At 41.6% G+C, this 25,592-nt stretch overlaps 1 protein-coding gene across 25 annotated transcripts in view; it reads left to right on the forward strand.

Annotated features, from left to right (window-relative positions):
- Positions 1-25,592, forward strand: part of RBFOX2 (RNA binding fox-1 homolog 2) — a 171,084-nt gene that overhangs the window by 132,529 nt on the left and 12,963 nt on the right. For 9 of the 25 annotated variants that reach the window (XM_038154572.1, XM_038154574.1, XM_038154575.1 and 6 more), the window contains 7 exons: positions 1,137-1,190; positions 10,378-10,470; positions 13,195-13,255; positions 15,591-15,644; positions 15,792-15,884; positions 16,996-17,128; positions 25,065-25,107. In XM_038154572.1, coding sequence (XP_038010500.1) covers positions 1,137-1,190; positions 10,378-10,470; positions 13,195-13,255; positions 15,591-15,644; positions 15,792-15,884; positions 16,996-17,128; positions 25,065-25,107 — 531 coding nt within the window. Of the gene's footprint in view, positions 1-1,136; positions 1,191-10,377; positions 10,471-13,194; positions 13,256-15,590; positions 15,645-15,791; positions 15,885-16,511; positions 16,580-16,995; positions 17,129-22,442; positions 22,483-25,064; positions 25,108-25,592 lie in introns of those variants that run through there. The other 16 variants (XM_038154573.1, XM_038154580.1, XM_038154581.1 and 13 more) reach the window with 9 other exon arrangements.

A 25,592-nucleotide genomic window follows, 5' to 3' on the forward strand; every position in this document is an offset into this window, starting at 1 on the left:
CCTTCCTTCATTTGCTATCAAACTTAAAATCAAAACCATGTTGATAGAAGCTTTCCTAAATAATGGGATAGGAAAAACTGATGTAGCATTTGTCTGAGTACAGTATGTGTCTCTAAAATGAAGACTACTCCATATACACACTACTAAAAACTACATCTCAACCTGTCTTTCTAGAGAGCAGACATCCAGTTTGGAAATAGAGCATTGACACTTCTGGAAGACAGAGCATTGTTAGCCTCCATTGAAGTGGTGATACTTTTACTTCTAGGCTACTGTTTTGAGTCTGACTGCTTCAATAAAATATTTTAATAAGTTCGTAGCAAGGTGAAAGATGTAATCCATACATGGTTCCACAGAGGTGGTAGATTTCTTCCTGTGCTAAATAGGGAGCTCTTTGGAACCCTTTCAGCGCAGAGCTGTCCTTGGGGTCTCCAGCCTGAGGCAGAGGTCAGAATTCTATTACGTGTGATACGCTTGCATAGGTTGTTGACCACCTACTATATGTCACAGGTTGAAGTTGAATGATCTTTTTCTGAAAAACAAACTGTTGGGAATTTTCCATTTTCATGGTTTCTGAATCTGCCATAAATTCTTTTGAAGGCTTGGAGCTTTGGAAAATAAAGGGAAGGAAAGAAGCTTTAGTGTTTGAATTCCCTGAGGCTGAGAGTCTTATGTTACTATTCCTTCCAGAGAAACATCACTTTTAGGTTTCTCTTTGTGATAGCCACTTCAGGAGGAAGCTGAAATGTTAAATTATATGTGAGAAATGTTGTTGGATATCTGAGATTAACTCATAGAACCATGTCTTAGGTGAAATAGTAGAATGAGGGAAAGAAGAATTGTTTAGATTAACGGGGGAGAGATGAGCTTCCTAAAACCCCCAAAACTCTTCTGGGGATTGTTTTTCTTCCTTTAGACTTCTATGAGAAAACGTGGAGTTTGTGACCATGACAATCTGCATGTCTTAACCCAGGAGAACTGGGTCACGTCACTGGAATTTTATGCCTTTGCCTGTATGCTAGAAATGGAAATATTCTCATGTACCTTCTTGCACTAAGCCAGCCCCTGCAAAAGGTAGGAAAAATGTACTGCCAAAAACAAATGGTTTTTTTTCTTCTTTTTCTTTGTCTCTGCAGCAATTCGGCAAAATCCTTGATGTAGAGATAATCTTTAATGAGCGTGGCTCGAAGGTAAGTCCTGTTTCTGTACCCGCTTCTCTTGTTTTGATTGCAGAGTAAAAGGCAGTTCATTGCCTAGAGAACATATTCTGTAGAGATCAGCAGGAATTAGAGTGATGGGGGAAGGGAAAAGCTATTTTGGGGACTGTCTCCTGTTCCCTCTGACTTGAGACTCTGAGCATGGTCGTTTCTGGGCAGCATGTACAAATGCTCAGAGATGCTCATGTCTGTGGGATCAGGTTCTCCAGCCTTTTGAACAAACAGGGACTCAGTCAGCTGAGCCTTCATATCGACCCATTCCCATTGCATTGGCAATGGCTGCCCTGTGAGGATAAGGTACAACAGCTTTGTGTGGTGGGAGACTGTAAGAACAAAAGCTAAACTCACTCCCATCCCTGCCATTTTCATTGCATTAAAATGCTTCAGTAGAAAAACTGTCATATCTCATATGTGAAAGGATTTTACATACTCTGTTTTGCAGACTTACTTAGCACTTCTGAGATACGGACCTTTCATGTTTGAGATATTTGGTGCTTTAATATTAGCATCCTCATTCCACTTGTCCTGCCCCATGTGGAACACCCCCCCCTACACACACACACACACACACAGAATTTGCATTCACACTCCTATTTTCTTCTTACAGATATGTTAAGAGGCAAGTTTTGTTGAGGGTTAATGGCAATTTATATCTCTGGAGATGAGATTTCAAATGTTGCTCAGGTCAGCTGCAGAGAGATTCAGTGATCTCTGTCCTAATTGGCAATTGGTTCTCATCACGTAACCAGTATCACCACAATGACAAATTGCTGTGATTCTCTCTCTGCCCAGGAGGTTCAGCACTGGAATAGCAGGGAGTTTTGCAGGTCAGGAGCGAGGTGCATTGCCAAAGCTCTATGGGGGAAGCTTGCACAGTGCATGTCTATACTCTGCTTGACTTAATCAATGCTAAGATTCCCATTTTCAATTAAAACAAAATTTCCCTCCTCCTCACACACACGTGTGTGCACATGTGTGCATGCACACAAAAGGTTTTGAAGTTGCAATTCAGCTAAGCAGTTTCGGTTTAGAGTCTATGCCTTTTGCTTGGATTTGAGGTCCACAGGTTTTATGGTGGCCTCTTTGCTTCAGCATATATTCTGGGGTATGTTCACGTTCAGACCCTTCTGCAAATTTCCACCCATGTTGCCCAAGATGCATTCTGAAATTCTTCAGTCCTGTATTATCTGGAAACCAGAAAGCCATTGATCTGTATACAAAAGACATGAGTTTTAGCCCTTTCCCCTCATCCTCTGTTTCTGCTTAATACCATGGTTTTCTCTTGTTTTGTTTTTTAACAAGACAGTCTGAACAAGTAAATGTCTATATGATTTAGTTAGAGTTTTACTTCCCTGCATGGTTAAAAATCTATATGCTTTACCAAAACATTCAGCTGTGCTGAATTTGTAAATATTTATTCTGCTCTCTGCTGTTCTTTTGATATTTATAGGCTAAAGCTACCTGTGAATTACTCTTGATTTTAGTCATTATTATTTGGTTTTGAGCATAGCCTCTGGCCTCTATCAAATCCCTACTTGTTCAGATATAATTGCAAAAGAAAGAACAAAAATAACTGGCCTGGCAAAATGTTCTTCATATCCCACTGCCTGTGCTTTCCAGAGCAGTGTTTTCCTTTTCACACATGAACTTCGCTCTCTCTCCCATCCATACAGCCCTGTGTATTAAACGCCCACGGCTGCCCTTTCCCTTCTAGGCAACATTGACTTTGAAGGCTTTTCTGTGAAGACTTGATTTATGACTATGAAAGTACCTTCTTGTGCTGTTGCTAAAGCCCAAGGCTTCTGGTTTTCAGTTAAAACAAAAATTATTGCTGAAGAGTTCCTTGATGAATGTTAGCCTGAACCCTTAATAAATATTTGGAAAAAAAAAAAAGAAAAGAGAAATGTTCTTCTAGTCTTTATTAACCATGCAGTTTTCTACTGCTTTTTTTGTCATCTCACAGCAAAAAGCAGTTACAAAACTAGTAGCCTGTACTGAGGGATGTCCAGAATCTGAACAGAATGAGAAAACAGCCAAAGAGTTATTTCATGGTATCTTTGCATCCTTCTCACCCAAAATAATTCCTCTTTTAAAAAGAATGCAAGATTCTTCCTGCTTAGCATGAAAATGGGAGGCCCCAGTGTTTGAGTGGGGTGTAGCTGCACGAAGCACCTGGTATTCACATTATAACGGAAAAACAACAGTTTGGTGATCTGATGGTGAAGCAAAGGAAATGGATCTTTCTGGAGGCCACTCACTCACTCTTGGGTTCTTCCTACACCTTAGGAAAAAAAATCTGAATGCATTTTCCTGCCCTGTGGTTTCCATTCTAATCTAATGATATGAAACCTCTCTCTCTTCTTCTCCTCCTCCTCCTCTCTCTTGGGAATCCGAAAGCAGATGCTCCTGCTGCCTGCCTTGTGCTGTGTTCTCAATGCTCCCTTCCCTTCCCTGGGTTCCTAAGGGTTGTAGAGTGTTTCGTGTATATGTTTTGTAAATATTTTAAAGGTACAGTGGTAAATCGCAAACTGCCCTGGGTTTGCCCCCAGCCAGTGTGCAATGGGGTTGAGCAGCGCTTTGTCCCTGCCAAGCTGTGGCAGGAGAGCTCTACTGGGATCGCTCCAGTGCTGGTCAGTAGGAGGGACTGGAGGAAATGATCAGGTAGCATTCTTTGTTTTGAATCCACCTGAGATGACCAGACAGTTTTCTTGGACAGCCTGGGGAAGATCAGTCAAACTGGCTGCATCTTCAGGATCTCGGTGTACTTAGAGTTTGGTGACCAAAGAGAGAGCTGGGTGTGTCCATCACAGCCACCTCTCACCTCAGGTTCTTTCAGAAATTTTATTTGTTGACTTTCTCTATCACAGCAGTGTAGGAGGCAGTTAATGAGTTTTGCTGATTCTTCTGTCAAAGTATTATGAATTATTATTTTGTAATTCGCTTTCTTCCCAGATTCAGTCTGTTTAGTAGGAATATGTGGGCACTGGTAGACCTCACACTGCTACTGCTTCTCTCTGTGTGAGAAACAAGATAAAAACTTTAAACATTCCTTGAGTTACGTTTTGTTTTCTTCTTGTTTAATAGAATGACGTCAGTCTTCCCTTGATGTATTTGGCTTTTTTTGCTTGCTTCCAGGAAACTAGCTGTTTGTTTCATTTATCCTGTTTACCATTACATTTCAAGCTCTGACTGGTATAAGTGCCTTTAAATAGCATTCTGCCCATGGTTGCAGTTTACCATGCACTTCACTGAACCGTGAATAAAACACCTCCAGAGGAAGTCGAGAGGATTCCTGCTCCTTTTGTTAGTGGAGATGCATCCTCTAGATGCGTATTTTGCCACTATTGTGCTGAATCGAACAAGTGGACATATTTGCAGAATTAATGCAGTCTGCCTGTGTAATGAGTACCCTGTGGCATTTGTAAAACTGCAGGGGAAGGGAATCCAAGCTCTTTACTCACCAGCTGTGTACCGTGTGGCATTCCAAGATGTGCCCTCAATGACATTCAGAGACCAGGAGTACCTAAGCACACTGCAAAATCTTGGCTGAATAGGGAGTGGGTTTTGGTGGTTTTTGGGGTTGTTTGTAACTTTTTAAGTAGTAAGAGTTCATATTAGTGCAGAGGAGCTCATGGTTTCAGGATACTGTAAGTTTTATGTCCCTCACTGATTTCCACTTGGGAGACCCAGATCTCCAAGTTCTTGTATAGGACTATAGTGCCTAGAAGTGCTTCATAATTGTTTTAAAAATTAGTTGTGTAGTGGGTTGTGAGAGAAATAGCATCTGTTGGTGTTTGGATTTATGTAAGTAAACCTATGCTAAATAAAAACTTCTGTGGAAGTTGTGTGGATTTTTAAATTTGCAGTTAACTGTAGATTAAGATAAGAATGTGACTAGGATTTGATAATGGTGCCTTAAAGATTGTAAGTTTGCACGTGCATTTATTTCTACTTTAAATGGATTAAGTGCTTTGAGTTGAGGCACTCTTGTTCTGGACCTAGTTTTCATTCAGTGGAAAGCCCCTTATTACATAAAATGAATTAGAAGTCTTGTTTTCATTTTAATTCATTTTATGATTTTTGTTCAGATTTCATCAGTTGAACCTGAATTACAAACAATGTTATTAATACAATGAGGTTTAAAAACAAATTAAGTACTGGTGACTAGCATCACTTTCTCAAGTCACCAAATCCCTTTAGGGTGCCAGTGTCATGAAGGAGGACATGACCAGTGTCCCTTTATCCAAGTTCAGTGGTTTCATGCCTTGAAGTTTGCAGTACTGAACTGAAGAGATCAATTAGTCCATACACTGAACGGATGTATTGAAACTTGAATTTCAGGCTGAAGTTTATGGTTTCATAGTATAAGCTGATCTACTGCTTCTGTGGGAGTGCTTCTCCAGCAGTGCTCATTTCACTATGTAGGGAGCTAGATCTAGGTGCTAAATTAGCAAGACACTGATGCAGCAGGGAGAGGAATGAGCTTGTCTTCAGTCAGTTCAGCCTGTTGAACTCACAGACCATGCAGTGAGATCCATTATCAGTTGAAGGGGGGGTGGAGGAGCAGCACACACCTGGGGATGACTGGGGCTGTGAAGTCCCTGTCCTGAGCTGGCTGGAGCTGCTCTGAAACCCCAGGCTCTTGCTGCCCAGCAGGTCAGGCTGGGCTTCTGGTCCTCGCTGCTGGCCTCTGCCCCCTCTGCTGTTTTGCAGCAGGGATTGGCAGTGGAGCAGCTCAAGCTGGATTGTCGAAATGACAGAGCTTAAAAATAGCCCTGCAGGTTGATGATACACTTACATTTTTTTTAGTCAAGGTAATTTCTGCATCTGACTCACCAGATTGCCCAGGTACACGGACAGGTTCTACATGTGTTTGTGCCTTAATGCAGAGTGTGGCATGGGGGCTGGGAGGAGCTGGAAGAGCTGCTGAAATGGTGGCAGCTTGGTTTACACAGATGTTTTCACCAACTTGAAGGGTGCATTTGTGTGTGTGACTTCAATAATTTGTTTCTGGGTTTTGTGCTGTGTTGCTGTCGGTGCATTCAGTCCTGCTCATCTCAGGTGGATTATAGCTGAAAACCTCCTACTCTTTCCAAATGCCTTGGAAACAGGTAGCCTAAATTGCTGCCTCTTTGGCAATTTTTTCAGACTTCTAAAAGTTTAATATTGAAATAAGGGGGGAAAAAAAAGAAAAAACTTGGTTAGAAACAAGCACAGCAGCAGATAACAGCAAGGCTGGTTGCTGGCTGCATGCTCCAGTGGTACAAGGCAAAGACGCTGCTGCTGAGGTGACTGGTCTAAACTCCATGACAAGTGAAGGGTTAACAATGCATGGATTTCAAGGGGCTCTGTTTAGTTTTCTTTGGTTTTATTTCTTTTTTATTTTACTTTATTTTATTTTTGTTGTTGTTTTTTGTTTAATTTCTGTGTTCTGGCCACACCCAGGAGAACCGTCTGGTTTTGATTTCTCCCTTTACGGTTACATGGTAAATTTTCTTTCTCATTCTTCAGAGATGGAAACGTTCAAATACTATATATATATATATACATTTATTATTTTTTTCACTGCTCATCATGTTGCTTGTTATTTATTGCAGAATCTGAGGCCAGACTAAAAGGGTGACAGTTACTCGGTCTCTTCAGGCCCTTTCAATAAACCTTTGGGTAAAAAGGGGTTAGTCTGGTACTGCAAACTTCTCACCACTCCTAAAAACGTTTATTGGAATGTAGTGTTCACTGGGTTAAACTTATTTTCTGCATGGGAGAAGTTCGTGGCAGTTGCTGGTGGGGAGGAATTGTTGAAAATTTCAGCCTTGTTATCGTAACAACATTATTAAACTCAAACTATGTGTATAATCTAAATTTTAGAAAACCTAAGTATTATTTTCATCTAGGATCTTTCCTTCCTCTGGCTCCATACCTATTACCATGGAGCAATCCAGTACCTCCTATAAAGCTAAACTGGTAAATATTGGATACCTGCCCCATCTATTTTTTCTCTTGCTTTGTTTCTTTTTTTTTTTTTTCCCAAGGTCAAGACAACCTTGCTGAGGGAAAACTGAAAACTGTTTGTTGCATATGTATTTAGGTACAAATTAATCCCTATTCTTTACAGGTCATCTGTGAGAAGGAATAAAAAATATATATATGTTATTTTTTCTCTCCCACTTCAAAAATGTGTGTGTGTGTATATATATATATATATCTAATTGCAAGTTTTTAAACTTAGAAATAACAAAAATGTCAAGTGTGGCTTGCCTGTTTTTCCTGATGAAAATTTGAATGTCTAAGAGATGCATTAATATGACCAAGTGGACACAAATACTAGCTGCCATAGTCAACTACGTAAAGTATTAATTCAGCATTGACATTAAATGGTGCGCAACAAAGAGTTGCACAAGCTAAGGGCTGATCTGTCAATAAAATATGGTTAATTAGTTATGTTGTTCTGAATCAGATTAATTCTGGTTTAATTCACATTGTTAATTATATTCAAATAGTCTGCATGTGGATTGTATGCTTCCTTGAGTTAACTTAATAAAAATACTGAAAATTCCTACTCAGTTTAAAGATATTTAATGTTAACGAAGTTTTTAAAAATCCCATACAGACTTTACTAATTGCAAACAGATGTGAATTAAAATAGTCTTAGTTTGGTTCTAGCCTGCACAGATTAATGTCTAAAGAATTACTTTCCATCTGCACTCCAGCTTTCAGTTCACATCATCACTGAAGACATAAATTTCATTTGTTCTCCACAGGCTTGTCTAGAACAAACAGAAATTTTAATGCAAAAAGAGAAGAGGGAAATAGAGATTCCTGTTGCAGTCTTTACCTCCCCTCCTCCCCCAACCTTTAAAGGGTGGTTTTTCCCCATTTTACAGAACCCAAGGGAAAGGTGTTGCTATTTTCTCAGGCTTACCTTTCTCTGTAGGGGCTCTTGAAAGCAGGCACAGTACCCTATTCCTTCATAATCAGCTGTGCTCTTACAGCCCCTGCACTCCCTCAGTTCTCTGCAACATATCTGAGAGTTATATGCAGTTGGGCTGTTTTATTAGCCCCTATGTCTTGTAGCTCTGATTTTTGATTCATTTAAACAAGGAATTTCTATGCTGTTCTGAAAGAGGCATCAGTTTGTTATTTATATAGCTCTTTATTTATAGCTGGAGAAATTAAATTATCTGAAGCTTTAGATTATTGGGTTGGAGCCCAAAGGAGCGCTTTTGTTGATCTCAGCATTGCAGTACTGGCTAAGATCCTTTATTATTGCTGTTTAGGGGAGAGGAAAAAAAAGTAAACCTTCCCCCTCAAGAAAAAAACAACCACCACCCTGTATTTTACAAATTTGTGGCAGTTTTGGGCTGGAAACCTAGCTGTGGATGGTAAAAGCTTGTCACTTAAACAGCTTGGGCTGTTCAGATTAGTATTGTAAAGACCTTTAAAAAGCACTTGAAGAATAATGGCTTGCTTGTGTCTTATTGCTAACAATGCTTAGAAATCAAGATGCTATCTGTTTTTTGGGCTGTCCAGTCCAAATACATACTGATCCCAAGGTGCATGAAGGAGGTTGCCTGGCTAACATGCCCCTTCCCTGACAAGCATAGCTGTAGATCACTCTCATCACCTCACTCTTCAGTTAACATTGGGAGGGAGTTTCTATTGCATCAAATATAAGCTTTGTTGTTCTGCTCCTGAGGGTACTGGAGCCAGTGGAGATTACTCTCTGTACATATTTGCTTTATACCAAGCCACAGGAGCCAGTTATTGCTGTTGTTAAAATGTCCTGAAAGCAGAATGCAACAATGCTTTTTGTTTGGGTCCACTCTCTCTAATGGCATGAAGAGTATCTCATCACAGTTGTCTGTATTAAGATGCCATTTGCTCCTAGTTAAAATCCTAATTCATTTTGTCATGTTGGCTCTCTCTTAATGTCAGTGCACTCAGCTCTATGGAAAGAAACATGGTCTCTTATCCTGCCCTGTTATATCACTGCATGAGCTGGCAGCAGCATGAGCGTGTGTAGAACAGGCATGTGTTGCTTGTGTCTTCATGGGTGTGGTAAACCTGAATTTGTCTAACTCAAGTGGCATTTTGGCAGTCCTTGGGCCTTTGTGGTTGCTCCAAGCAGGGCATGTCGATTTTTCTGGAAATTTTGTATTCTAACTAGGCAGAGATCCGCTGCTATCCACAGCGCAGAGGTTGTCATCTCAGAACACAGCTGAGTAAGATGGGTAGCAGGGAGAGGTAGCTGAGGGTCAGCAGTGTCACACAAAACCTGCCTTGACCAATGAATCAGTATTTAGGTGTTTAGATTTACAGTCAAGTCCACCACAGTACTCAGAGATAAGAGTATTCTATAACTACAGTATGCTATACTCTAAATCTTCAGAATGAATATGCTTATTTTATGGTGCCACCTAGAAGCCTTGCTTACTTTCGGGGCCCCATGTATCATTGGGGAGGTTACAGGCTTAGGAGTAGGCATGAGCTGTGCCCTGAAGAGCTTACAAGGGATGCTTTACAAAGAGCCCTTCCTTTCAACAGTGTTCTAAGGTAGGTAATTGTTACTGTCTCCATTTGCAGGTGGGAAAAGTAAGGTTCAGTGTTTAATTTGCCCAAAGCTTTGCAGAATTCCTGGTGCCAGGCACAAACTTGGATCGCTGCTCACTCTCATAGCAGTTTCTCAAGAAAAATGTGCTGTTCAGTGTTGATGTCTTGTACTATGTCTGGGGTGGACAGGGGTCCTACAAAATTTGTGTGTTCATTAAGAGGGGAGAGAAGCCCTACTTGGGCTTACCCAGCTTGCCTATGTCAGAGCAGGGTTTAGTGTTTTTAAACAAAAAACCAAACCAAATCAAAATGAAAAATTGTCTCGAGTAACTTCGTACTTCTTTTTTGGTCTGGCCTCAATTGCTTTTATGTTTTCTTTTATTTTAATTACTCTTATTATTCTTATTATGATTACAGTTTCTTTTTTATTGATTTTAATTTCTTTCATTTATGAAACATGCATGAACCAACAATGTGACTCTAGGAGGTTATTGCTGAGTTGTGCTGATGTCGATTTCATACTGTGATATTTTTTCTCTATTTACCTAGAGATCAGTATTTCAATATATAACGATGTGCATGTTTTCCCCCCTTCTCCCGCTGCATGCAGGGATTCGGGTTCGTAACTTTCGAGAATAGTGCTGATGCAGACAGGGCCAGGGAGAAATTACACGGCACCGTGGTAGAGGGCCGTAAAATCGAGGTGCATGTCTTCAGTAATTCAATTTCTTCTTTATATTTATTCTTTTGATTTCTTTTTGTGTCTTGCCTCACTTATTTCACATTTGGATCCCAGTCTCGTGTGTGCGTGTGTGTTTGTGTCTGTGTCCTTCACCTCCCTGCACTGAAATGTATAGAAGTTTACGCCCTTTACAGAATATTTTTATTGTTGTTTTGGGTATTTTTTTCCTTTTCTTTCTTCTTTTATTAAGTTTTATTCCCACACACTCCAAGTTTTTGCCCTTCTGCTGTCTTGATTTTTCCTTTGCTTCAGTTTGCAAGGCTCCGATTTCCTGGTACCAGGCCTGAACAAAACTTACTGAAAGAGTACTGTCCAACTTCTAACTGTGTCCAAAAAAGAAAGCAGGGGGCCAGCCAGTATCCTCTCTTTCCTCTGAGGCCAGTTCTCCTCCATGCAAGTGTGAGATGATGCCTGTGGGAGGGGTGGGGACACATGGGGCAGCAGCCCCAAGTGGGCTGTGCTGTATACACTGCTGGTTTCTTGATCTGCCAATGGTCAAGAATAGGTTTGGTGAAAGCTAATCCTAAAAGTCTGCTAGCTCTCGCCACTGGGGAGGGAAGGGTTAATGTTGGCTGCCCATCATGGCCATATGTTGGGCATGTGTGGTGTTGACCAGTTTGGTGTTCCACTGTGTTGAAGGCTAACTGGCATCATCCCTCTCTCCTTCTTTCTTTAAAAAAAACAAACACAAACCAAAAAGTACAAATATTGAAACAAAAAAGCCGCCGTTTTTGAGTAAGATGTCTGCATATTTTGCCTTTTTTTTTTCCTGTTTTGTTTTGTTTTTTTATTTCCCTTTCCGATGGTTTAGCGTTTAGGGCCCTTCACTTGACTCACTCTTTCCATGGTAACTATACACAATGCTGGCGATGGTACGAGTTGGCGGTAAGTGAAACAAAAGTGCTAGAGAAGAAGCTTTTTCTTTTTTTTTTTTTTAAATTTTTCTTAAAATTACAAAACAAAAAATTAAGAAAGAAAAAATCCATCTGCCATCTCACATTAACACTATGAAATGTGATTTGACTTGTTGTCCCCACCCACCTCCTTCCCCTATTCCCCCTTTTATTTTCAATGCTGTTGAGTAATGCCGCCTGGACTTTGGATGTACATATTGTTTTGTAGCAGTCTGAGCTGTTTGATTACTGACTTCATGGTGATTTCCCCTTGCACATCTTACTCAGAGTTACTGAACTCCAGTTTGGCTGGTTTTTATTAATGCACCCATATCCTCTTCTCTCTCTCCTGCCCCTTCTTTCTGCTGCTCTTTCTATCTGAGACTTGTTTGTAGCTGTTATTGTTTTTCTCTTTTTCTTTCTGCCCCCTCCCCAGTTTATTTCTTTACTAAGTTAAATGCAGCTGTTAGTCTCTTTGCTGAGTGGTGGTTTCTGATTGGTTCTGGCAATTTTTCCTTTAAGTGCTTGTGTTGCACTTTGCTGTAGCAGCTGATTTCAGGCACTTGCTCCATCTAATGATTGTCTGTGAGACCCTATCCCCTCACTCCTCCCCTCCCCACCCTCTGAATCAATTGTGGTGTGTTTTTTTTCTTTCTTTTTTTTTTTATCTGTGTGTGTTTAACTGCATGCTCTCAGTCTCATCATTGTTGTTTCCCATTCTTTCTTTTTTAAATGTGTAATGTTTCTATTGTTTTGGGTCTGAAACAAGAGTAAAATGTAGCTCTGAACTCCCCACCCTGTGTACGCCCACCATCCATACATCTCAAGGGCCTGAGGCAGCTTCTATTTTTGTATCTTTTTTTTTTTCTTCTTCACCCTGGCCTATCCATTCCCATTGGGCATGCGTTTTAATAAATTATTGATGATCCATAAAGACTTCACCCTCCTTGCAAGAGCTTTGAGGCTGACACGGGGCTGCAGTAACTTGGCTTCCAATCTAGTCCATCTTTTCTTTATCAGCACCATCTCTGCAGTAACACCCCACTTGCTTGAGCAGTCAAACCGCTTGGAACTGTGCAGAGCTCTGTAAAGAGGGTGGAGGGCACAGTAAACCCAAAAATGATCCAGGTCTGCTGCTATGTATTCTTTTTATCCCATGAGATTTGTGACAAGGAAAAAGTTATCTGGAAAAAGATCTGAATATGGTGGGTGTAAATTGGTGAAAGTAGATCATTTAAAGAGTTGGTGATGTTCCAGAGATTTCCTCGAGCCTTGGAAGTTCAAATCAAATGCTGAGGGACTCCAGGCTACCTTTTTCTACCCAAGTGTCCTGCCAGTCACCTGCTGAGCCCCAATTCCAGCGGTGAGCTTGAGAAACAAGTCAGCTTGTGCATCACCTGGTTCAGTTCCCCTGCCCTGGGCTGCAGAAATTATTCCTGCCTCTCTAAGAGAACCCAGACAAAGCATTTAGGGTTTTGTTTTTTTGATCACTGAGCTGTAAATAATCCCATGCCTAGGGATGGCAGGGTGGTGGAGAATCTGCACTTTACTCTCGTTGGCCTTTTGTTTAATGCATAATTTTAAAATGCCATGTTTAGCTGTAACTTTTATAATTAAATGGCAACTGTTAAAAGTAATTTAAAGATTACATTCATGTAAAATTAGCTGTTTAATTTTTTTTTGCTCAGAGAAGTATAGTGTGTGTGTGTGTGATATCTGAGAGTTTTTCACCATTTTCCCTAACGTTCTGTGCTTCCTTCCCTCTCCTCCCCCTCCCCTTTCTTACTTTTAGGTTAACAATGCCACTGCGAGAGTGATGACCAATAAGAAGATGGTCACACCTTATGCAAATGGTAAGAGAGACTGTTTGTACTAGTGATGAGCTCAAACGTTTGAAGAAAGATAAAAGTCATGACTTCTCCTCAGGACCAAAAGGAACTAATAAAACCTCACAAACTCTATTTTGTATCATTATACCATTCAGTATAACCCAAAACTGTTTGTGGAGGAATACCATTTTCCAGATGGAGAAGTGGGGACAGAGAGAAGTAGGGACATGCCCCGTGTGGCTAAGATGGTGAAGGTACCAAGGACCAATGGGTTGCCTGCCCTACTACTGCAAGCTGATTCTGTATGGTGGGATGTGCAATACTCCTGTGTCTCACTGCCATCATGTAGATACCTAAATATGAATGCAGAAACATAATTTAAGATGCTTAATCTAAGTAAATAGCTTAATAACTTAAGATAGCTCAGTTTAGGTTCTATCTGTAAAAGTACAGCTGACCCCAAGCAACCAGCAAAACGGAGCCTTTGCACTGCTTGTTTGCTTGCTTTTTGTTTCAGACTGCTTGTGTTATGTGAATTTTCCAGTGAACCTAAACATAGAGAGACCAAGTTGTTTGGGTAGTGAGGAATCCTGTTTCATTGGGATATCTTGTGCTTCTCTGTGAAATCATTTTACTTCATAGGAATATATAGCATAAAAAGTCATTCTTCCAGTAGAACTGAATGCTGCTTTGATAAAGATTTTGAATCTGAGTCTTCGTCCTGAAACAAGCAGCAAAGTTCTTTTCAGTGTGAAAATGTTCCCAAACAGTTTCATCAAGGCAGGAAGCTGCATAGCGGTAGTAGCTGGTGTGACGATCTGTTTTGATTACAAAGTAAGACTCAGATGATAAAAATTTTTTATGTTGCTCTTCTGCCAACTTACTGAGTGGTCCCTTGCAAGTAAATCTTACCTTGGATACAGAGCTGGGGAAACATAGCCAAGCAAAAGGCTTGAGATTCTGGGTCTCGCAGTACCTGGAAGGAACTAGGAGATTTTGTAGCAAAAGGCAAGGTATCCATGGTATATTGTCCTGAAAACAAGGGCAGAAAATGTCATGCACGTGACTGTTTGGTAACGAAACTTGGCTTACTTGTAAAAGTGATAACATACAAGAATATTTTGCTTTTGCAGCCAGCAGTTTAAAGCCACCTTTAAAGCTATGCAAAGAAATTTAGTATTAGAGCAGGCTTAAGGAGTACTGCCAAGTATGGTTGTACAACTGTTATTAAATTTAAGAGTTGACAGTCCTCTTGTTGCCACCATTGGAGTATTTTGCCATCAAGGTGACCAGTGCAGCAGCAGTGTGCCTGTACTTGCAGAGGGAGCCTGTACTGCATCTGTCATTGATACTCTGCCAGCAGGTGAAGGGGTGGTGTTGATGGGCTGCAGTTCACAGAGTTGTTCATATAAAAGTTCAGCAAGTGCACCAGGGCTCCAAGACAGAGGAAGTGTATAGATTTATTTAAATAAAAATGCCTCTGTGATTGCTAGCTGAACAGCTGAGATCTTTCCTGAAAGGAATGCTTTGTGGAAGCCAACCCAGATCACATTGTTAGCTTTATATCTCTTTTCTCCCCCATTAGAGAGATGGAGGGGGTAAAGACAGATAGGTTTCTAGATGTGGCTAGAAATATGTACCAACTCATACCCATACTTCTTAAAGCCCTATTCTCTTGTAGGTTTTATCTTGATGATTTGCAGTTCTTGCCAATTATCCAGATTATATTGAAATAATTTCTCTGTGAACGCTTTCACCTGAAAAGCAGCATAAAGAAGGAAGATAACAGTGAGGAGAAAGTGTGAGATGAATAGAATGATTTTTTATGAACTGTAGTTGCATAATGCAGTTAATGAGGAAATTCAGATACTCTTGCTTTTTAGCAGATCTCTAGCAGACAAGACAGAAGGGTGTTTTGAGAATTCGAGCTATAATTTGACTTGTCTGTGATGACAGTCTGGGCCGGTGGCTTTTAGAGAGGGCTTGCATCTGCAGTGTTCCCAGTGAAAGTAGGGAGGAGCTGGCAGCAAGGCTCCTACAGGGAATGCCTGCTCTCATGGTGCTCATGACAAATACGCATATAAGGTAGTTGGCATTCCCACAGCAGTGCCTCTGCCTGCTGCGGATCAGCTGATGTTTTGCTGTTCCCTCCGATACAGTGACCTGGACCTAGAGCTTGACATTAGGAAAGGGCAGTTGGCCTTCATCTACACCAAGGGGGTTTGAGGCAAAGCAGAAATTGGAAAGAGCTGTGCATGTGAAGCTGGGGCGCATGCAAGAGACCATTCCCCCTACCCACGCTGCCCATTCCCTCTCTTGGTGTAGATTTTGGCATTCACTGCAGTCTTTGTTGTTTCAGGTTGGAAGTTGAGTCCTGTGGTTGGAGCGGTGTACGGCCCTGAGTTATATGCAGGTAGAGCTTAAGTAGACACTTCCACTTCTGCCATTTAACTGCAGTGGTGTTTGTTTTATGTTCTTAATCTGCTGTTTCTTTTTAACCTTTTTGTGTTTTTTTTGTTTTGTTTTGTTTTGTTTTTTATTCTTTTTTTAATTAAATTAGCGTCCAGCTTTCAAGCAGATGTCTCGCTGGGCAATGACGCCGCAGTGCCCCTGTCAGGAAGGGGGGGTATTAACACTTACATTCCTTTAATCAGTAAGTAGCCCTCGATAGCCCCTGTACTGTTACTGTGCTTGAATTAATGATGACCCGTTACCCTTCTTCTCTCCAGTCTGTATAATATATACTTGAAAGGATGGGTCATGCTGGGAATGAGTTTACCTTGAGTCAAACTATAGTGTGCAGTTGCTGTAACTCGTTCATCTGCAGTGTCTTGCTGTACTGCTGAATGGGTCCTTCTGAACGACAAGGAGGCTGCAGAATGAGGGGGGGGGTGTGTGTGTGAGGAATAGGCCATTCCCTTGCTCCCCTCCCTGTATTGAAATGGAAGAAACCAAATGGACAAATCCCTAAAGTACATATTATACAAGCTGCTGAACCACGGGTCTGCAGGGCCCCTAGTGTCATGCTTGCTGGGTTGGGTTTGTGCCCTGGGACTCATTCCCTCTCAGTATCTGTTTATGATGTGTTTGCAGATGCCTCTGAGGTTTTACAAAGTTTCATCACGAGCCAGTTTACTTCAGTTTAAAGCATAATAATAGAGGCATTGCTTTATGTGGTGCCAGTTATTGGTCACACTTGTTAGATGAAGGTGGGCTCTCAGTAAACTGGCACTTTATGGGAAACTTCTGCTGCTATTATATGGGCTATCTTGTCTTTCAGGCTTTAAAATGAACATACAGAGGATTGGGTGGCAAAGAGTGGGAGGGGAAAGGAGGGAAGAGACTGATGTAAGTTGGTCGACTTTAAGGGCCTCTTGACAAATTATTTTAAAGAGCCTCTGCAGTTTTGGAAGAACTGCGTGCTGTATTGATAGTAGCTCCCCATGCTTCTCAGACTCTAACCAGACTGCATGGCAGTATTGAAAGGTGGGGGGATTTGAGCCCTGTTTGGGGTGGGTAAGGCATGCCGAAACATTAACCTCTTGCATGCCAAACCTGTCTGCAACCCTTCTCCTCCCAAAGGCCATGGTGTAGCAGGAAGTATGTACGGGATGCTTGCTGGGTTATAAGCATGTCCTTCTGCAGGATTGATGCCAAATGTCCCACCGCTGTGGAGCTGTTGTGTCACTTTGTTTGGAGCAGGTGGTTGTTCTCTGGGGCAGAGCTTGTATCCTTTTCACCTTCCATCTTGTCTATCTTCACAGTTCCAGGCTTCCCCTATCCAACTGCAGCCACCACAGCCGCCGCATTTCGGGGTGCCCATCTGAGGGGCCGAGGAAGGACAGTGTACGGGGCAGTACGGGCAGTACCTCCCACAGCCATCCCTGCCTACCCAGGGTAAGCACTGGTCACAAGAGCAGAGTGCTCTGCACAACCGTGTCAAATAGCTAATCGGTTAACAAAAAACCCTAAAATTGTCTGGATGGTGAGAGTCAAGATCTTACTAGTGCCAGAGCATTCTGCACATGATGGCATCCAGAGGGGGCAAATCTAAATTTTTCTGTGTAAGTTCTTGACTTAAACAATTGTCAGTAATTGCAACAGCTTAAAGTGCTGATGGGTTCCTTCTCATAATTTCTCAATTTGTCCGTATATGGTATTTGTCATCCATTGACCCAATATGTTATAGTGCTGCTGAGAAGGACACAAAGAGAAGATCTAAAATTCCTGAAAAGGTTCTGCTCTTTGTACTCCATTTGTGTTTCCATATTCAGGAATGAGGAATATTATCCATTACCTTCATGCCTCACCATCTGGCAGTAGGACATAGAAGAGCCAGTTACCCACAATGGATTTGCTTTCTTTGTTGGAGACGGTTTAAAAAGGTTTAAAACAAAGATTAATCAAGTCCATTAATTTAAAGCTGGGGAGCATTTGGGATGTAGAGAGAATGATAACGCAATGAAGCAATGGCCAATGTGTGGCCTTAGCATTCTTTGCCCTCAGATTTTCACTAGTAATGCAGTGCAAAAAATGCTGTTACAAAGGAGTATTCTGCTATTTAAAAGCAGAGGGAACTAGGTCTGTATGTGAGTTTTGGTTTGGGTTTTTGTTGGTTTGTTTAAATGTGGTGGAATGACAGATAAATCAGCAAATCCCTTCCAAACTGTCTTTTTTTTTTTTGTTTTGTGTCTGATTTTGAGGATGCTTTAATCATATTGTCTCGAGTTCTACTTGCCATGTTTTTCAGGCAATGTTCTCAGAAAGAACAGGAGTAGAAACGAATCCTCCAGCACAGAGATGTGGACTGACCCTTCTTTTCCTTTACACTAGGCCCAAAAGGGAAGAAAAAAAAATCATAAATCTTTTATTAAGAAGGAAAGTGGAATCCATACACATCAGTGCAGGGAGCTGGCCTCATCTTACTGGATAAGTTCACAATACCTTCTGTAGTAGATTAGGTGATGAGAGCTACTGTGACCCTGTTAGAGTCTAGTCTGATACTTAAAGTGGAGCTCCAGGAAGCAAGCTGCAGTGCTCGTGTATTTGTCTAGCTTTGCTCTTTGGCAAATTTGGCAATGTTTGTATTTAATTCACCAGAAGACTTTAAATGAAACCTCTCTAAATATTGGTCTTCTGAACAGAGTGTTTGTTCTGGGTTTTCAAATCCACTTTTTTGCCACCACTCCTAGTTTACATTCTCTATCCTCTAACCATAGCCTCTGACCTGCAACTTGTCTGTCTATTGCTCTAAAAATGGCCCAGTCCAGTTTTACTGGGGAGTGCTCCACAGTGAAACAAAGCAGCAAAACTGAGCTAAGTGCTACCATGTAGCAGAATATGAAATATTTGCACCAGGGAGGGGGAATGTGCTTTTCATTCCTGGGAGTAACAGCTAGAGTGTTCCTAGCCAGAGGCTGTCATGAGTGGGGCACTGGGAAGACCTTGTCTTTTATGTAAATCCAGCCTGAGTCCCATGTAAAAGGTTTATTTTCATTTGAAATATGGGCTAGGCTCCAATGATTAGCCCTTCCAAATACTGTCTCATGTCTGTGTTTACTGGTGTTACACTGAATTTTTCTGACCCTGCTGACTGATCCCGTGTCTTCATGGGCAGCATACTACCTAGTAAACATTTACAGGGCACCAGTAAGCAAGGCAGATTCACAGAGTCCCAGAACTATCCCTAGTCCCAAGAAGTGGGATGTAATTAACTACTACTGGTGTTTTTTGTCGTCATAGTCTGAGTCTCTGCAAGATACTTTGTAGAACAAATTGGATTCCTAATGGAATAATACAAAATGTGCTATACAATCCCATGTTGCAGTAACCTGTAGGACAGCCGCCACTCCGTGTGGGCACTGTTGACCTCCACGGGGTCAGGGACAGGCACACGTTCCTGACATCCTGCCCTCCATCGGTTTCTTTCTTCCTGGCCAGTGGAAAGATGACACCATAAGATCAGTCAGCAACATGAATGACCAAGACATAGTGAGTAATGTGGAAGAAGACAGTAAAGTAAGCTGCAGGTTAACTCAAACCTGATAGAAGGAATTGGTTTTCCCAAACCTCAGTGGTGTTTAAGTTACAAAACGTAATGGTGTCACTGCATTTGAGAGCTTAGCAGAATTTAAAAAATACAGAATGTAGATTAATAAAAGCTCATTGGTATTGCCATACTGGATCAGACCTGAGCACCATCCAGGTTAGAGTAAGTTTTGACAGTGTCAAATGCTAAACCAGAGGAAGGTGCAAGAAATCATAGCTCCTAATAGTTTTAATATTTATTTCAAGAACTCAAGATTTGCTAATGCATATGTGGAATGCCCATACTTATGCATGGCCATGGTTGTTTATCCAGAGAAGGGTTTTGATACCTCAGAAAGCAACTGCTTAGACTATTGTAGGTGAGTTAGATAGTCACCTAAACCTGACTTTGAGCACTAATGCAATCTTCAGTTTTAACTGAGGTGCTACTTGGTAGAAATAAGGCGACATTATAACCTCTGATATAAAGCACAAGTAAAAACTGTACTGGAATATTGCCCTGATTTGTAGCAGCCATGCTTTTTAAATGAGAATGCTAACAAATAACAAAGGCTAAAAGAACCCAGACAGTCTGAAAAAAATCTCACCTACTATAAAACTCTAAAAGTTAAACAAGCTTGATAAATTTTATTTCTCAGACTATAGGTTAGTCATTGACTTGTGCATGGTCATTAAGTACCTGTATGAGGAATAGACTTGCCATAGTAAAGAGTAATTTTGTCTAGGAGTGTAAATGTAGATGAGATTCGCTGATTTGAAGCCATAGTAGATAGAAGACTAGATACAGGGCAGCAGACAGCTTTGAGGGTTTGAAGGGGTTTTTTTCACTCCTTTTCCAACACAACAGTCAGCTGTTGGTACACCTAAATGATATGCTGGCTACTTTACAAAACCAGCCTGTTTCTTTTTCCCTTGGATGTGTTTTAGCACAGCTAGTAGGCTTTTCACAGATTGCACCAAGATTTGACTGGCTGCCAGACTGTTTTATACTTCTGGTCAAGCTACATAACTGGAATGTGGTTCTCAGATGAAGGAATTCTCTGGTTTTGCTAGCATTAAGAATCACAAATGTGGATATTCTACCATTTAAATAAACCTTGCTAAATATCAGCCCTGGAAGTTGATGTCAGTCAAATCCTAACTAAAGCAGAGATGGAGGATTCACGTGTGTTTGGGTGTTTGGATCCAGGGAGTCTTACTTTTACCTGTTATTAGTGTTCCTTGCAGTTTTCTCTGGAGAGCTGAAGCTAGCATCCTTGCTGATAGAAATAGTGGCCTGATCCAATGTGGTAATGCTTATGTTCATCCAACTGACTGTGTTTGGAATAACTGTTGAAACTGCTAACCTGTTCATAAACCAAGTCACTTCCTCTGTCATGCGTTTGCCTTTCCTGCAGGAGCAGGTGGAGTATCACTGCTAAAACACTCCTGGTCCTAGATAGAGAACCCAGCAATGTAAGTCACTGCCCCAGGAGCCAAACTCTTTGTTATGTGGTTGTAAAAATTTAGCTTCAACAAACATGATCTTATGGCCTGCTTCTCCCTGCTGAAGTGGCTCCCCTCTTGCTCTAACAAGGGTCTCTATCTTCATACCTGCTCCCAGCGCTCTTGGAGACTACAGTAACTTTGTCCATTGGGAATGGAGTGTACTTTTCCTGGGGAAGGCAGCAAGACTAAATTATTCAAGCAGTAGCTAACACTGCAAGATTTTTTTGTTTAATTTTGTTTTATTTTTTTAGTAATAGCATGCAGAATTTTGGCAAGATCTGCTGGGCTTTTTTTGTGTGTGTGTCCTTACAATAGGTGGGTGTCTGAGGGTGGCAGGCTCTTGGCAGCATTTCACATTCCATCTGATGAGTAAAATATGATAGTCAAAAGAATAGCTAGTGTTCCATACCTTCTTTTTTCTTAATGCTATGGGTAAGTCATGCACATCAGATCCATGAGCATCACAGATGGTGGGGTTAATGCATTTTAAAGCCTTGAGTGAGTTTGTGTGGAGTTCTTCAGAGGACAAAAATGGAGGAAATTCCTCAGTATGTGAAGCACATGCTGAACTCAAATGGGTGGGGGGCATCCCCTCTCTTCCTTCCTCATCCTTCCCCAACCCCTGTCCCAGAGTGAGCTGTGTAGTCTAATGCTAGTGAATGCTCTGGTAAGAGCAGTTATTTGGGTACCCCAGGCTCTGTTTAACAGTTTTTGTGCTTGAAGTTCTGAGAGAAACAAAACTATGGCTTAAAGCAGAAAAAGCACCATCCCATGGAAACCTTTCCAGTTGCTCCTCTCTGCTATGGAATAAGTAATTACTACCAGGGACTCCCACTGCACCTTTCAATTTTCGGATCTCGGACCAGTCACCTAACCTTTTTAGCTCATTATCTCTGCTTGTGAAAGCAATGCATTGTGGGTATTTTTGGTTTTTTCTTTTCAATTACATTTCTCTGTGTTTACTTTGATCAGAATTGATTGACTTGTTTTCCTGAGGTGTTGCATCAGTTCTTTAAGATGCTGAATAATAATACTTTGCATGCTTGTGTGATCAGCCAAATCTTATCGCATGTCTAATGTGCAGGGTAAAAGCAGGTGATGTATGGATGTCAGAAACAAAAGTCATGCAGCCCTGTGAAGCCTGAAAAATGTAATCAGGCACAAGTCTCTGAACCACACTTCCTGACACAGGTGGGATGCCTTCTGTGAAGGGCTCCTCAATTTCACAAGCCCACTTCATGAAGCCAATGTTTCCATGTGTTTTAGGGTGTAACTAAAATAATTCCAGGAGAATAACCAGAGTGAAGGTTTCTAAACCCTTGTGTCTCTCTTCAGGACATCTGATCTTTTTGAGTCAATATTTACTGTACAAGATGGTGGTTCCCCTCCGTCTCTCCTTTGCATACTGTCTCCCCTTCTGCCCACCCCTTCCCTCTTTGCATGCCATGGAAGATGACTTGGAGCCGTGCGTGCGCACACACGTTCTCTTGCTGATTTGCTCCTGCCAAAAGCCCAGGTTGTGGATTCATACATCACCTGCCTGTGTAAAACGCATGTGCATGCTGCCGTCCTCAATAACCGGAATGTGTTTTCTGTTCTTTTGTTTTTTGTTTGTTTTTTTTTTGTTTTGTTTTGTTTTTTTGTTTTGTTTTGTTTTTGTGTGGATTTTCTGCAGTGTGGTTTACCAGGACGGATTTTACGGTGCTGACCTCTATGTAAGTACACACACCGGAGCCTTCTTTGTCCCCAACCCCTGACAAGCCAGCCTTTTTTTGTTTTCTTTTCTTTTTCTTTTGGTTTGTTTGTTTGGTTTGGTTTTTTAAATATCATTTACTTTAATTTTCTTCTTCCTTGTGGATATATATATTTACATATTTAGGAATGCAAGCATGCTTCTCTGTCACTGCGCTTGCCCCTGGGTGCAAGACCTAAGCCTTTGGGTTTCCTGATCATTGCCAGGGTCAGTTTATTTGGTGTCCTGTCCCCCACATGCACACTGGTACTAATCAACCTGAGAGATGATTAGCAAATTAAAATTTCTCTCAACACTTCTCTCATTTACATAATCTGAATATAAAAATAACAGGACTGGTTTAGCCTCAGACCTTCCCTTTCCTTCTCCCCCTCTTCCCTCCCCTTTCTCTTCCCTCTTGGGGCCCTTTTGGGTTTGATTTGTGTAGCCCACACTACACTGAACAAGTTGTACATTTAAAAATGTTCATGTGCCACAGGGATGTGGAGATTATCCCTTTGGGGAAGACACTGGGACTGATTAAAAATGGAGGCTGAGATGCTAGAGTGAAAACTGACATCTCATTTTGCTGGTAGGAATGGCACCTAAATAGGCTAGATTCTCTCACCTCTTCAGGGAATTGTAAAGTACAAATATGTGGAGATGTTCAGTTACGAGAGTCAGCAGCCTCCTCCTGTTTGGGAATTAGCTATTATACCATGGGAAACTTTGTCCTGTCATTGTCTTTGTCCTAATCAGTCAGTCTGTATTGCAAATCTCCAGGGAGTCTCTGTATTTATAGGTGGGGTTGTGGATGGAGGTATTTGAACTGGCCAGTGAGAAAAGTGCTTTCCTCTCCAAGGGAGAGCTGTTGCAGAGCAGGAATATGGTAGGAACTTGCCTTTCAAAGCCAAAATGTTCAGTTGCTGCTGCAACTCTTAGCCTGTCTGGCTTTTTCAGACTTCCCAATTGTGTCATTGTAGGTCGTAGCTCTCTGGAACTGGGAAGTTTTGTATAGTTTGGGTAGTGACACAATTGTCAGCACTAATATCACAGTCCTGCTCCTTTGAAGGTGCTATTCCTGCCATTTATAAAGAGAACCCTGGGGTTAGCCTCAGGATAATGGATGGAACTAGCTTTTGGATTTTGTTGGCTTATATGGAGGATCAAGTTCTGGACAGGTGCTTTTTCCAGTGCAGGTAGAGCAGTTGGAAGATGTGCTCTCTGAGACAGAGAGAACTGCATATATTTCTTCACTCTTCCATATACTATCGTGCGTGCAGTCATTTAAAGATTGATCTGCCTAATCAAGTGTTTCTTTATAAAGCTGTGTCAAGGACTACAGAAGGTTCTGTGTTTTCCCGCCTCATTCCTAAAACACTGCCTTTACAGACACTGACTTTGCTATGGCATGTAACCAAGAAAATGAGTGGTGCTTAGTGCCTCTTCTCACAGAGTGTGGCATATAAAAGGCTGCCATGTTGAAAAGGAAGTCTGGCCAGGGTTACTCCCTATTTTTGAGAAAGCTTCTTCAGAGCTTTTTTTGCGGAAGAGAGGCTTATATAACATATAAGGACAAAAACTTCAGCAGTGAAGAACACCTGTAACCACTTGGTGCTGCAGAGCAGTACAACTACGTAACACAAAGCCAAGCCCCCAGGTCAGATTAGAACCATTAGGTGGACCTCTGATGACTTTGCTGTTGGTGGCAGTGGTGTCACTGTCAGAAAGTAGGATGATGGAAGAGAGGACTGCATTAAAGTAGATGGTGGTGCTCTTTCCTATGTTATTGCTGGCCAGAGCCCTCCAATGGAGCTCAGGAAAAAGCTATCATTATCCAAACTTGAAGTTGCCCTTCCAAACAGTTTGCTTGGCACAGGTGGAATGACTTCAATGTCCCTGTGTCTCACTGATTTGTTGTGCTTTTCACTGCAGTGCTTCTATCCCTCTGGTTGCTGTGATAGGTTTACCCAGATTACGGAAGGTATGGCAGAGGATATTTCAGTTAGGACTGGGGGGAAGTTAAATCGAGGTTCTTTCAAGACTTCTGAGTCCATAGGGTTGTGGAAAGGAGCTGAGCTGGCAGGGAGTGGTTAATGGTAGGTGAGATGAAAGGGAAGTGTCCCAAGTTTGGGCTGCTTTTTCTGCATAATGCTATGCACCGATTTCTCATTTTCCTCCTCCTCCTTTTCCTCACTCCTTTTTTCTTTCCTGGGGCAACCATCCTGCTAGCCATTTCTTCTGTGAAGAAGGCATTCCATCTGTTGTTGGATGCGTCCCACTCTGGCAAGACACCTGAATTGATAAAACAACCTGCCCCAGGATGCAGAGGGCTTCATTTCGGATCATAAGAAAGGTTATCTTTCTTCTACAATGGGGTCAATCTGGGTGGCGGGGGGCAAACCCAAACAAACCCAACTGTGCAAAGACTGCTCCTGCCTGTGAAAAGCGTGCTTGCATCCACTGGAAAGAAAAGGCTGGTGAGCCCCGCTGTGGGCTGTTTGTATGATTGTTTCTTTCCACAGCTGTGTTTTTTTGAACTGCTCTTCCTGTGTTCTGTTATAGAATAGTCTTACAGGAACCAATCATTAGCGCTAAAATACCTCAGGTAGGAGTGCCAGTGTGACCTGCCAACCAATCAGATTGTGGATTGCAGTGGAAAAAACTGAATTATACTAACCATTCCAGCACCACATTAGAGATGGGAACAGAGGCTTTTTTAGAGCAGCACAGACTCACGTGTGAGCCAAGCCCCCGCTGTGGCGTGGTGGCATGTGTCCAGATTTCATACCAAGTGGCATTTCACTCAACATAAAAAAAACCAAACAAAAACCAAACAAAAACTAAAAACCAACAAAACTTTAATTCAGTGGAAAGGTTAACAAGGTCATGCTTGTCCCATTACCATGCAGAAGCACCTGCTGCAATGGACACCGTTATCCTGTCACCTCTTCTAACTCATTCATGCTCATTCCTGGTGCACGTATGCCACCCTTCTAATATAGAAATACTAGAAATGGTTCTAGCCCCTTCTGCCTCTTAACTTCTGTTGTATGGAAGTACGGGCATGGAGAAGACAGATCTGAGAGATGA

The sequence above is a fragment of the Motacilla alba genome, chromosome 1A (genome assembly GCF_015832195.1).
Source record: "Motacilla alba alba isolate MOTALB_02 chromosome 1A, Motacilla_alba_V1.0_pri, whole genome shotgun sequence".
In the NCBI taxonomy this organism is placed as follows: Eukaryota; Metazoa; Chordata; class Aves; order Passeriformes; family Motacillidae; genus Motacilla; species Motacilla alba.